This window comes from Pelobates fuscus, chromosome 8 (assembly GCF_036172605.1).
Source record: "Pelobates fuscus isolate aPelFus1 chromosome 8, aPelFus1.pri, whole genome shotgun sequence".
NCBI lineage: Eukaryota > Metazoa > Chordata > Amphibia > Anura > Pelobatidae > Pelobates > Pelobates fuscus.
Genome location: NC_086324.1, coordinates 160,867,505 through 160,881,108, shown reverse-complemented (window position 1 = coordinate 160,881,108; position 13,604 = coordinate 160,867,505). Strand labels below are relative to the sequence as shown.

The 13,604-nt window shown below is 40.4% G+C and overlaps 1 protein-coding gene across 2 annotated transcripts in view; it reads left to right on the top strand.

Annotated features, from left to right (window-relative positions):
• The window catches only part of SRL (sarcalumenin), a 40,704-nt gene extending 27,573 nt beyond the window's left edge, over window positions 1-13,131 (top strand). Inside the window, exons 3-8 of one of the 2 annotated variants that reach the window (XM_063430559.1) lie at window positions 1,210-1,308; window positions 4,061-4,156; window positions 7,212-7,247; window positions 8,858-8,974; window positions 9,307-9,540; window positions 10,051-13,131. In XM_063430559.1, the coding sequence (XP_063286629.1) occupies window positions 1,210-1,308; window positions 4,061-4,156; window positions 7,212-7,247; window positions 8,858-8,974; window positions 9,307-9,540; window positions 10,051-10,862 (1,394 nt within the window). In that variant the 3' untranslated portion in view covers window positions 10,863-13,131. The remainder of the gene's footprint in view (window positions 1-1,209; window positions 1,309-4,060; window positions 4,157-7,211; window positions 7,248-8,857; window positions 8,975-9,306; window positions 9,541-10,050) is intronic. The other variant, XM_063430561.1, reaches the window with a different exon arrangement.
• The last annotated feature ends 473 nt before the right edge of the window (window positions 13,132-13,604 follow it).

Below are 13,604 nucleotides of genomic sequence, written 5' to 3'. Positions count from 1 at the left end.
CAGAACCTTTTGTTCATACATGAGGCATCTGGGTCTTTGAAACAGGCTTGGGCGACTGAATTATATAGTTTGGGGGAAAAGGAACATATTGACTTTTGCTCCAACACTTAAAAACTGTATATTTACTTCTTAGAGTGGTTATATGAAAAAATGTTGCATACTTTAGCCCTAATTATAACACAAGGATTTTTAGATTGTTTAAAGGAACACTATAGGGTTAGGAATACAGCAATCGGCCGGCACTGGCCCCACCTCCAAACCGCTTCCTATCTGAAATCATCAGAATTGATGATCTCACCCAATCCAATGCTTTCCAACGCTACCCTGGCCAATCAGCATTTCCTCATAAAGATGCACTGACTCAATGCATCTCTATGGGGAAAGTTCCCTTCAGCGTCAGTTCTGAGTGACCTCCAGTAGAGATGTTCCTAGGCAGTAATATAAACACTACCGTTTCTCTAAAAAGACAGTGTTTACATGAAAATGCCTGCAGGGACTGACTATACTCACCAGAACAACAACATTAAGTTGTAGTTGTTCTGGTGACTACAGTGTCCCTTTAACCTTTCTGAGAATTGTTTGAGCCGGAGAACTTTGAATTGCATGCAGTAGTCAATGATAATTTAAATGCTTTTATACTTTCAAACTTAACCATGGTAGATCGATCTTCAATTATAAAATTTAGCTCAGAGACCCAGCTTTTCATTTGTCACATTATACATGCTGAAATTACTATTACGTAACTCCTTCAATAGATCATTCTGAGATTCATAGGGCTCTCAATTGTACCAGCGATAGTGGTGCTTTGACTGTGAACTATTCATTGTGAGCAGTAATTTGTGATCGGACATCTGATTGGTTGAGTTATTGAGGACACTAGGGACATAGTTTGAGGTTTACTTTAGGCTATGGCAAAGACCACAGCTATTATACCTCATTACTAATGTTTTGTTATCTCTACTTTAGCTTGAACAGGAAGGTGTAGACAACTGGTTATTCTAAACAAGTACATTCTGGGCCAAGTTCTAAAGGTGGAGCAATGGCCAGGACTATTTCAATGGTTTCCATAGTGATTGTTTCACTTTTAGAACTTTGACTCAGAATTTCAGCTTAGCTCTGTAGTGTGATGGAATTTGTATATTGAAATGCTTTTTTTGCAGACAAGCTGCAGATTAAAGTCTAACACCATTTTCTCTTTCTTTCTAATAGAGGACACAGAGGAATCTGAAGACTTTGTAAGGAGGGAACGAGGCCACATAGACAGCACATTGAAACTTACAGAGGAGAAGCCAATAGATGACTACTCAGGTACCCTTTAAAATCGCCCATGCTCAATTTTTTATTCAAACATTTCATCTACAAGATTAGAGCTTGTCACCAGCTTTGCCTAAAAACCACTCTACCGAAACTGTGATCCTCCTCTATTCATTGTACGTTTTTTTCACGTTTGTTTGTTCAAATTTTTATTAGATTTTGTGGGAAATTGCAGAAAATTTGAGGTGAAATGGGGCTGAAAAAGAGCATCACAGATGTATTTGAACAAAAACAGCAAACGTTTCAGGGAAAGAGGAAACATTAGACTTATGTATTTCTGGAAGCACGATGTGTAGGTTAAATATTACTACCTAGATAGGACTGGGGTGTTCTAATACAACAAGATTTGAGAGCTTGAAAAATGATTTTACTTATTTAGCTTGTGAGACATTATTCAGATAACTGGTAAATGATACTAATCAATGTAGGCAGATAGGAACAAAGATCGACAATGATCCTACTCAAGTGAGCTTACACTCCAATCAAGGCACTGTACCAGGGCCATTCAGGAAGAGGGGGTGAAATAAGGCCAATTAATTTAGCAGGACAAATTGGGGTGAAAACTATGAAGAGCATGGTGTGATCCAATATTGGGAATTTCATTTAATCTCATGTAACAGTTAGTGTTGTGATATTCAGAGAGCAAAGCAATGTTGTGTAAAGGTTAAAGGAAAACTATAATCACCCAGACAACTAAGTCTCAAATAACTTTTGTAGAATCCACTAAAGTATTGTCATGCATGAAAAAGGGCATTAACTCTCGGGACGAGAATATAATTTTGCCTCTTTATAAATCACTGGTAAGACCACATATTGAATATGCTGTGCAATTTTGGGCACCTGTTCTAAAGAAGGGTATTATGGCACTAGAAAAAGTGCAGAGGCAGGCCACAAAATTAATAAAAGGAATGGAACATATCAGCTATGAAGAAAGGTTAAGAAATTTAAACCTATTTAGTTTAGAAAAACGTCGCCTGAGAGGGGATATGATATCATTATACAAACATATTCGGGGCCAATACAAACCATTGTGTGGAAATCTATTCACAAACCGGACTTTACATAGGACACAAGGCCATGCGTTTAGACTGGAAGAATGAAGATTTTGTCTAAGGCAAAGGAAAGGTTTTTTTTACTGTGAGAACAATCAGAATGTGGAATTCTCTGCCTGAAGAAGTGGTTTTATCAGAGTCCATACAGATGTTCAAACAGCTACTAGATGCATACTTGCAAAAACAGAATATTCAAGGATATAATCTTTCAATGTAGGGTAATAACTGCATGATCCAAGGATAAATCTGACTGCCATTCTGGGGTCAAGAAGGATTTTTTTTCCTAGCTTGTTGCAAAATTGTGCTTCAAACTTTTTTTTTGCCTTCTTTTGGATCAACAGCAAAAAACAAATGTGAGAAAGGCTGAACTTGATTGACGCAAGTCTCTTTTCAGCTATGTAACTATGTAATGGCACTTACTCCACCAACTCCCCACAAACTCTGTCCTGTATTAAAATGCTGCTGTTAGCAGCATTCGATTGGAGGAACACTGTATTTGGCCATACATGCGCATCTTCAATCTATTAATAACTATGAGAAGCAATGGATTGGAGGAGATTGTGAGTGATGTCAGCTTGGATGCTGACATCACCGGAGGAGGAGCTGGAGGTTGCAGTGGAGGAGTACACACAAACACAGTACACAGTAAACACAGTTGCACAGTAAACAAGGTGAGTAATCATTATTTTATTTAATTTTACACAGCAAAGGGGGGCAGACAGAAGGGAACCTATAGTCCCAAAATTAAGATTTTTATTTTTGCCACTATTAGTTTCCTTTAAAGATATGGTTTAACTTTCCGTGCAAGTATTTTAGAAGTAGATGCAATCAGTTCAGCTGACCTCTAGAAAATATCATTTGCAGACCGCATGTCATAATATTTATTTATTCTCTACAAACATTCCAACAGTATGTGATGGGTCTCCGCACAGCTGTCGAGTTAGCCCACATGTTCCTTGAAGTTGTGGAGGAAATAACATGAACAAATGTTACTTCCAGGCCTGTTTGCTCAGTAAAACAAGACGACTCCCGCTCTTTGCAAAGTCACATTTTTTGGGATTGCTGTCTTTGACCAACAGTGCCTATGCAGTATTTCTGGGCATGCTGGTCTGGATCTTTTTCAGAGACCTTGAAATGGATGGCTGAGCATTACTGGAAATCTAGTTTCCAGAAATTGGGGTTGGAAAGTTTAACCATCACTCTACTATATCTAGATTGTCCGTCACATATGACAGTTGACAGAATTCATGATAGAACATCTCAGCTTGCTCGAGTTAGAATCGGTTGTGTTAAAAGAATCTTATGTCTTACTGGTAGTATTTTTCCGGGGGGGGGGGGGGGGGGGGGGATAACTTAGTCAATGCAGGAGCCAGAAACAGATGCAGCCAATAACAATGCATGGAACCAATAAGGGCCAATCAGAAAGAGGTCAGGTAATGAAATAAGGTCAATGAGTCACAAGGAACTTTTTCAGAAAGGGCTTTGGCTGGCATTAACTAGTACTAGGACAATCCATGTGAAGGTAATTGAATGCCTGGTGGCAGCTAATCCCATGCTCATCTCTTTTAGAATAGTCTCTGTTTTTATTGACAGAAGTGTTAAAAGCATAAACACTAGGACTGCATTGATTCCGCAATCATCTGAGATTTTCTTTGCTTCCATTCTTAATGTTCCATCTTTTCTCTCTCTTGTAGCGGCATTGCAGCGGCTGAGGAAGATTTACCACTCGGCCATCAAACCCATGGAGCTGTCTTATAAGTACAATGAGCTGAGACAGCACGAAATTACAGGTACATGCCTTATATAATGATAAAATGAGTATACAAATGCCTAGTGGTGTCACTAGTACAGTGTGAATGAGTGGCAGACACAAAAGGTGAAACACAATTTTTCAAGGCCACTATTGACTGGGTACAGGGCCGTCTTTAGCGCGGGGCAAACGGGGCAGCTGCCCCGGGCCCAGTTGCTCCTGGGGGGCCCCTGAGCAGCTGCCCCGTGGGCCCCGCGATTTGAGCAGCCCCCATGTACCCGGCCCGCCAACTAAAGATCCCCCCTGGGTGGACCATGCACCCGGGCCACCCGGTAAGCATGTGTGTGCAGGGGCCCGGTCGGGCGCTGTGACGCTTAAACAGCGTGAGCGGGCCCCTTCCTGTACCGGCTGGGAGGAAGTGAGTGCCGCGCGTCACTTCCTCCCACCGGAGATAAGAGCCGCGCGGGAGGAGAAAGGCAGGAGGAGGGGAGTTCCAGAGGAGAACTCCCATCTGCCTCAGCCTGCCACTGGACCCCAGGGAAACCACCTCCAGGAAAAGGTAAGAACCTGGAGGGTGGCTAAATGTGTGTGTGTGTGTCAGTAGTATGTCTGTGTGTGTCAGTATGTCTGTGTGTGTATGTCAGTGTCTGTGTGTCAGTATGTTTGTGTGTGTGTCAGTATGTCTGTGTATGTCAGTGTCTGTGTGTGTGTCAGTATGTTTGTGTGTGTGTCAGTATGTCTGTGTGTGTATGTCAGTATATCTGTGTGTGTATGTCAGTGTCTGAGTGTGTGTGTGTCAGTATGTCTGTGTGTGTATGTCAGTATCTCTGTGTGTGTGTCAGTATGTCAGTATGTGTGTGTGTATGTCAGTATGTCTGTGTGTGTGTGTGTATGTCTGTGTGTGTGTGTATGTCTGTGTGTGTGTGTGTGTGTCAGTGTGTGTATGTCTGTGTGTGTGTGTGTGTGTGTCAGTGTGTGTATGTCAGTATGTGTGTGTGTGTGTGTGTGTATGTCAGTATGTCTGTGTGTGTGTGTCAGTATGTGTGTCATTATGTTTGTGTGTGTGTATGTCAGTGTGTGTGTGCCAGCATGCCTGTCGGTGTGTATGTTAGTATGCCTTGTGTGTCAGTATCCCTGTGTGTGTCAGTATCCCTGTGTGTGTGTGTGTGTCAGTATCCCTGTGTGTGTGTGTCAGAATGTCTGTGTGTGTGTGTGTCAGAATGTCTGTGTGTGTCAATACATCTGTCTGTGTGTGTTTCAGTATATCTGTCTGTGTGTGTTTCAGTATATCTGTCTGTGTGTGCTTCAGTATATCTGTCAGTGTATGTGTATGTGTGTGTCAGTATGTCTGAATGTATATTAGTATATATTTGTGTGTCAGTATGTATCTGCGAATGTTTTAATATATCTGTCTGTGTGTGTTTCAGTATATCTGTCAGTGTATGTGTATGTGTGTGTCAGTATGTCTGAATGTATATAAGTATATATTTGTGTGTCAGTGTATGTGTGTCAGTATGTATCTGCGAATGTTTTAATATATCTGTCTGTGTGTGTGTATGTGTCAGAAGGTCTGTCAGTGTGATTGGGGGTTGGGCGTAATTGGGGGGGGGGGGGCAGGGCCTAGGGGGCCCAAGAAAATGCTTTGCCCAGGGTCCTATTCATATTATAGACGGCCCTGACTGGGTAGCATTAAACACATGGTTTAGGAATGACTTAGAGCTCATTAATATTTGAGATAAGCAAGCTCAACTTAGCCTGCACCCGTCAATGTTCTTCAGCTTTGTCCTGATGGAACAGATGCAGCCAATGACAATTCTCCATTTGCCTCCTCCCAACATTCTTAGATAACTAAAGTATTAGTGCTATTAAATGTGAAATAGATAATGCACATCCAGAAGCTAGGTTTGAGCAGAACAGTGCAAAATTGCAGCCATTAGACCTTGGTTCAGTTTAAATGAAGCCTTCCAATCAAATATTTGCAATTTCTGTAAAATAAAAAACAAGTCTCCAAATCACATGTATTTAGAACCAAGCTAATTTTTTTTTTTGCTCTTAGTGCCCTACCTCAACCAATTAACCAACGTCCCACCCTACAGCTAGCTACCCTCCCACTCTTTATCTAAGATGCCCCTCATTTGTGTAATCTAACCCTAGAATGCCTTGCTGTGCTTTTGTGACTTATGTATGTATATTCATATTAATAAATACTATATTTAGTTTGAAAACGGAGGAACATCTGGCTACCAATCTTCATTTTTAACATTTGCAAGCATGGCCAGTCCACTTTAACCTATCCATAATTTCTGGTCCACCGTGTCTAGCTTTGGTATTAGCTAGCTAATAATTGTATGCTTTGTTTATCCATTGTACTGCCCTGCAGTATTTGTTCCCAATTTATACATGATCTTATAATATGAGGCCATGGTCAGAAGAAGCATTATCATAGGTTGAACCTTTTCAAATATATAGAAAGGTGATTGACCAACAGATTGCTTGATTTATAAACAGCATTGACTCAGTGGGGTTCAAGAATGGCAGCTGAGTTTAAAGGATAGACACAGGGGCTTTGAAAAACAACACAAGAGAGCTCTCGTACTTAACAATAAGAGTTTTAGTCAGGAAGAGTCTTCCACCAAGAGTCAACAGGTGAAGGAGTTCAGAAACTGTTTCAATTGACACATGGAGGGTGGAAGGTTGAGAAGAATGCCAGTTTGAGGGAGGTTACAGAACTTTATTTTGATGATAATGGGATGGTTCGACAATAGAGTTAAATGTAATGAATGAATGGATGACTCCTAGGAGGTGGGATCGATACGATGGCTGGGTTATTCACGAACCTGTGGATTGTCGTGAAATTACCGGTATATGACAAATTTTAGCAGGAAACAGAGAAACCAGGAAAATAATCTTACATTTGTGATTCCTTGGTGACCTCCAGACAATTATCTGCTTAGGGAATTGCCCATTCAGAGTTTAGGAAGGGAGAAACATAGGTTAGATAATATATTGGTTGTGTTTGGGCTAGGTGGAGTGTTAGGGCCCTTGCATCTTGTAACTCCATGTTGACGTGTGATTTCCCTCCCATCTGCTAACAGCCTACCACGGACGTACCCTTGCTGACTCGGCCACAGGTTGGTAAAACTGCCCGAGAAGCACGTATCCTGCCTGGCCTTCTCAGCTTGTGTGTCTGGCCTTCCTCCATGTAGCTCATGGTTGAGGAGTCCGTGCTCAATCGCCTGCTCCCTTAGCCTTGCTCCATTGCTTACGCCCTGCTCAAACAGAGCTAACCTGTTTCACATGAAAATTACCCTGCAATGTGTGTCAGTGCAATACTAATATCGCAGCTTACCTTGTTTCGAGGTGAAGGCATCCTTGGGAAACAGCTCAGATCAAAGAAGCTAACGTAAATAAATACACATAATCACATAATATAAAGAAATACAATTAAATACTAAAGTGGGCACATCAATAACAAGTACAGCAAAGAAAAATAGCCTAAATGACATTAAAAAAGGATTTCTAAATATTTTTAATCATTGGAACCTGCCCAGCATGTTATCAGTGGAAATGTAGTGAACATATATAGGGTATATTTATTAGAATAACCTAATACCCCTAGATCTTTCAGGATGTGACGCTGTAAGTCAAACCAGCTTTTTGCTGTCTGTGGTTAATTTTTCTGTTTTCCTGGCTTTTAGAATTTTATTTTTTTTTCATTCCAAACAGCCTGTGACTGCAGAGTATGTACATTAAAGCGACATTATAAGAAACAAATAATTTTAGCTTAATGAAGATGTTTTGGTGTAAAGATCATGCCCCTGCAGTATAACAATAGGACAGTGGCACTGACCAGCACCGTAGCTACATCCGGGGTTAAATAGAGGCAGAAGCGCGCAATGTTTTTGAGATGGAAGCGGCAGGATTTGGCAATAAACTGGACATGAGGGGTGAAGTAGAGGTCGGAGTCAAAAAGAACACCTAGGCAGCGAGCCTGCGAGGTAGAGGTGATGGTAGCACCATTGACTTGGAGGGAAACAGAAACGGGAGGAGCAACACTTGAGGGAGGAAAGACCAGAAGTTCTGTTTTGGACAAGTTGAGCTTAAGGAAGTGGGCAGCCATCCAGTTAGAAATCAGGGGAGGACAGATAAATAGGGTTAACTCCACCTCTAATGGCTGTCTACTAGACAGACACTAGATGGACTTCAGGGCCGTTAGGTGATGTTTGGTTGCCTAACTGACACTGGATATCCTCACGCTTTGCATGTGGTCTTCCAGCGTCACCCAAAACCCCATAGGAAAGCATTATATAATCCTTTCCTATGGGGAAACCATAATGCAAGCGTAGCCATTGCCCTTGGGTCTTCCCGCCGGCTGACATCGGCAGGGGGAGGAGCGAAGGTGGACTGAGCCAGCGCCGAGGGACATCGGTGATGGACTGAGGTAAATACAGAAGGGGGTGGGGGGCACGAGGGAAGGGGAAGCTATAGTACCAGGAAAACAACTTGGTTTCCCTAGCACTATAGTTTCCCTTTAGCTACTGTCCATAGGATATTCCTTACATAAACCATTCTCTCTGAATGACCCCTGGGATCATAGTCATAGTATAAAACCACACGGTTTTTCCTATTGACTCTTCTCATGTACAGACAGGAACCACAGAGCAATTCTGGAACAAAGCAAATGTGTTTCTATAAATCAGAATTACATGTCATCTTTTTTTCTGTTTCTTCTTACCCCTAGATGGAGAGATTACATCTAAGCCAATGGTGTTATTTTTGGGACCTTGGAGTGTTGGCAAATCCACTATGATCAACTACCTCTTGGGGCTAGATGAATCCCCTTATCAGTTGTACACAGGTAACGACAGAAGACATCTTTGTTTCAATATTAGAATTTACTTTTTTTTTTATGGCACTACTGCTGGCCACATGTCAATTCCCATTCGTGTTTTAGAAACAGTCTTGTGCACTGAGAACACACAAAGGGCAAGTAATATCTATCTGCCCATCTTACTTATATTAGTAGACCGACCGTTATATGGACAGACAGAATGCATAATAATACAATTTTTTAAGAAAAAAAACAAAACATTCTGCCTATTTCACAATTTCTCATATTTAAGACAAGTGAGAATCAATAACCACCATAAAGTCCATTGAATTTTATGGAAATTTCGTTTTTTTTGACAGGTGCTGAGCCCACCACTTCCGAATTCACAGTCCTGATGCATGGGCCAAAAGTGAAGACCATTGAGGGCATTGTGATGGCTGCTGACAGTGGCCGCTCTTTTTCACCACTGGAAAAATTTGGACAAAACTTTCTGGAAAAACTCATTGGGATTGAGTTCCCCCATAAGCTGCTAGAGAGAGTTACGTTTGTGGACACCCCTGGCATCATTGAGAATCGCAAGCAGCAGGAAAGAGGTAAGGATGGTTTAACAGACACGTCCGTTTTGTTAAATTTGATACAAATTAGCTGGGTTTTTGGTAACATACCATTTGCTAGTGGAGATGTGCATAGAAAGAATTTTTGTTTTGGCTGGTTTCAGTTCAGTCGATACTTTTCGATTCTTAGTTCAGTCGAAATTAGCATCGATTCAATTCATTCGAGCCGAAAATATTTTCGATAATTTACTGAATTTCTGTCATCTGTTAATCCCTGTGGGAAATCAATGAATTCAAAAAGAAGCAGTCCCAAAATTCCCTAAAGGGGGATATTCAAGTAAGAAAGGTTACTATACACCATTGAAAATCAAATTAAGTTAAATAATAATTAATGAAAATTTGATTGGTGTGAAAACGATTACACATGTCTATTTTCTAGTCAATGTCTGAATTGGTATAATGATAAAGGTTAGAGTGGATTTCTCATCCAAAACTGGGGACTTTTTGTTATTTTGTGTCGTGATTCCTTCTCTATCACTTCCAATGCAGGTTATCCATTCAATGATGTCTGCCAGTGGTTCATTGATCGTGCTGACCTGATCTTTGTGGTGTTTGATCCAACCAAGCTGGATGTAGGTCTTGAACTAGAGATGCTTTTCCGGCAACTGAAAGGTCGAGAGTCTCAAATCCGTATCATCCTGAATAAGGCTGACAGCTTGGCCACCCAAGAACTGATGAGGGTATATGGAGCCCTCTTTTGGAGCTTGGCTCCCCTGATTAATGTGACAGAGCCCCCAAGGGTATATGTTAGCTCCTTCTGGCCTGAAGACTACCATCCTGAGACACACAGAGAACTCTTCCTCAAAGAAGAGATCTCCCTACTAGAAGATCTTAACCAGGTCATTGAGAACCGTCTTGAAAACAAGATTGCCTTCATCCGCCAGCATGCTATCAGGGTGAGGATCCATGCTCTGCTGGTGGATCGGTACCTGCAGACTTACAAAGAAAAGATGACTTTCTTCAGTGATGGAGAGCTGGTATTTAAGGACATTGTGGATGACCCTGACAAGTTCTTCATTTTCAAGTCCATCTTGGCTAAGACCAATGTCAGCAAGTTTGACCTACCCAACAAAGAGGCTTATAAAGATTTCTTTGGCGTAAATCCAATTACAAGCTTCAAGCTGCTGTCCCAACAGTGTTCCTACATGGGAGGCTGCCTCATAGAGAAGATTGAGAGAGCCATCTCCAATGAGCTCCCTGATCTGCTTGGCAGTATCGGCCTGGGTAAAAAGCCAGGTGCTCTCAACTGTGATGCAACTGGCTGCGGAGAAGCACCAAAAAATCGTTATAAAAAACACTAATTCAACTCTGTCTTCATCCCTCTTATATTTCCAGAAAATTTTAAAAAAGAAAACACAGTGTTTCAGATCCATAAAAAAGGTCCTGTGATCTTTTGGTGACTGAACTTATCTGCTCTAGAAAACCTTGCAGACCCCATCCTTTCTACAATGTGTCCTTGACGCATGTCACAAAGATCCTTGTATACGTTCTCTTCGGTGCTGAAGGGATCAATGTGTCTCGTTACCCTGGTGCTGACGGAATCAAAGGAAAAGTTAGTGGAATCTACTGGAAACTTGAAACTTTCAGAGAGGCTGCAGTGACCCAGTAAGATTCCTCTCATCTCATGGCACCATCCATTCTCTGATTAAAAAGAGGGGGGAATGTGATTGTTTTTCTTTGTCTTACTAACACTATGAGATAGATGGCTTAGTGTGGAGCTCACTGCAGACTCTCTGATATCTTCAGTATAAGTCTAATTCAAGAAGGCAACACTTTTATATGTGAACACTTCACTATGGTAGATCCATGCAGTCTCTGTGGCTTATCTGGCATTCCATGCCTGTAGAAAATCAAGTTATCACCAATATTTAATTACAATTAGGATCATTTTGCATTTGACAATCTAATCCGTTATATTTTCTTTGTTTTAATTCAAATTCTTTGAAGAATCTGGGTTATTCTTTTACAAACACAAAATGTAATAGGTTGTAACACTACAACACAGGTTTCTGACACATGGTACATAAATGGTATAATTGTTTAGTACAGACATATAGTTTTACGTAGAGAAACACAAATACTCTTTTGACCACAAGGCTGCTTTATTTACTTTGTTTTATGTTAATGTATTTATTTTTCTGTGAGTGTGAAACCACTGCCAATCACAACTTGCAATTAAAGAAGTAATACAGTTTGAATACACAAGCTAAACAAAGGTCTTCTCGTTGTATTGTCCAGTATTTACCACATAGCCCATCAGGGTAAATATTGAGCTCACCCCTCATAACTGATCAAATTAGAACTCACCACATTCACGATGGTGGCAGAAGTGGGATCGCAACATCTCAGCGACACACAGAAGGGTGATAACTTTCAGTGACCATATGGTTACAGTATTGCAAGACTGATACACAAAAGCAGATTTTGTTTAAATTTGATTTGAGCAAGATAAATTAAGAAAGGAAAACACTGCTGTAGAAATAAGTGATATTTAATGTGATTGGCTACAATCTCAGCTAAAAAATCCTGATTTTAACAATGCCACAGCAGAGCCATATTGCCTAAAAACCATCATGTTTAGAGACAGGCTGAATGCTAAAATGCCTCGATGCCCTTGTGTGATGTTACACTTCACAGAGGGTCACACGGCCATAACACTATTAAAAGCACCTTTCAGATGTATTATTAGAATACAGATACTTATATATGTGCCATGTCACTAGTAAGGTAAGGTTCTGCACAAGGTCCCAATGCCAACACAGTAGAGTATGGAGACTCTTTAAAAGATAACTTGTATCGACAGGGAGGTATGTGATTTCATCAATTTCATCATTTGGCCAGGGAAGAGCACCTTCAAAAAAATACAGTTTTTGAAGTAAATTAAAATAGAAATTAGCCTAAAAAGGCAGTGGATTGTCTCTCCGCAGTACCTAAACATCAAAATAATGCCTTAATACTGGAGTTTGTTTTACAAAGGGTGAATTGTGCCTTAACCATTTAGAATGCTGGGTGGACAGTAGACATAAGAAAGGTTTACCGGAGATATGTTGAACGGAGATGGAAACGAGGGATTAGAAGATGGGTAAGGATTAGAGGAAGTGGGCGGAAATATCTTATTGTTACAATTAAGTGTGGTTGTCGTAGGTTTAATTATCCCTCCTAATGCAGGGCTGGTTAATGGCTAAAACTCCACTAAGCATCCAAGGAGTTGCAGTCCAGCAGCAGGCCTCTGTGGTCTTAAAGGAATACTGTCATGATTTTTTTTTTACTTCTATTTAAAATAAACTATTACATCTATTATAGCCTCTGTGACTGTGTGTATTATTTTGTTAAGTTGATATCACTTTTTATGAAATTTCTGGCTTACTCTTGCTTTATGGGAGCGGCCATCTTTCAATCATCCTTTGGTCATTATGATCTTAGCAGATAAGTGTTTTTTCACAACTACAGATGGTTATATATATATATAGCAACCCCAGGTAGCAAGGGTAGTCACGGATATTCACTGAAAATAATTAGCTTTTAATTAGTATTCAATAGAAAACATCTCGCTTCCCCCTCCCCCCCCCCCCCACATCCTCCGAAAAAAAAAAAAATCCATAAAAAATAAACAAAAGCAAAAATGCACAAGGCTATATTACATGCAATCTTTGTTTTTTTTTTGGTAATAATAAAAATCTCTGACAGTTTTCCTTTAAAGTGACTCGCACAGTTCATTACACACATTTCCATGTTAGAACAGTGTGTTAAAGGTGCATTCAGCTCCTGAAGGGGTTAATTAATATAGGGTACAATAGTTTTAGAATTATTGGTTAATTAGCAGTTGTCATTCCCACGGTTGACGTAATAAAAATCTGTTGATTGTTTCTACCATAAACACACCATTCACTTTGTCATAGTGATCCTCCGAAATGATTTTATCCTCTTGAACAAAATAAAAAGTTTGAGCTTGATAACAATAAACAGCATTTTGGACCTGATTATTCCACCTTATTACTGCAGTATTACTAGAGCACTCTTTGTACCTGCCTGCCACTTACTTA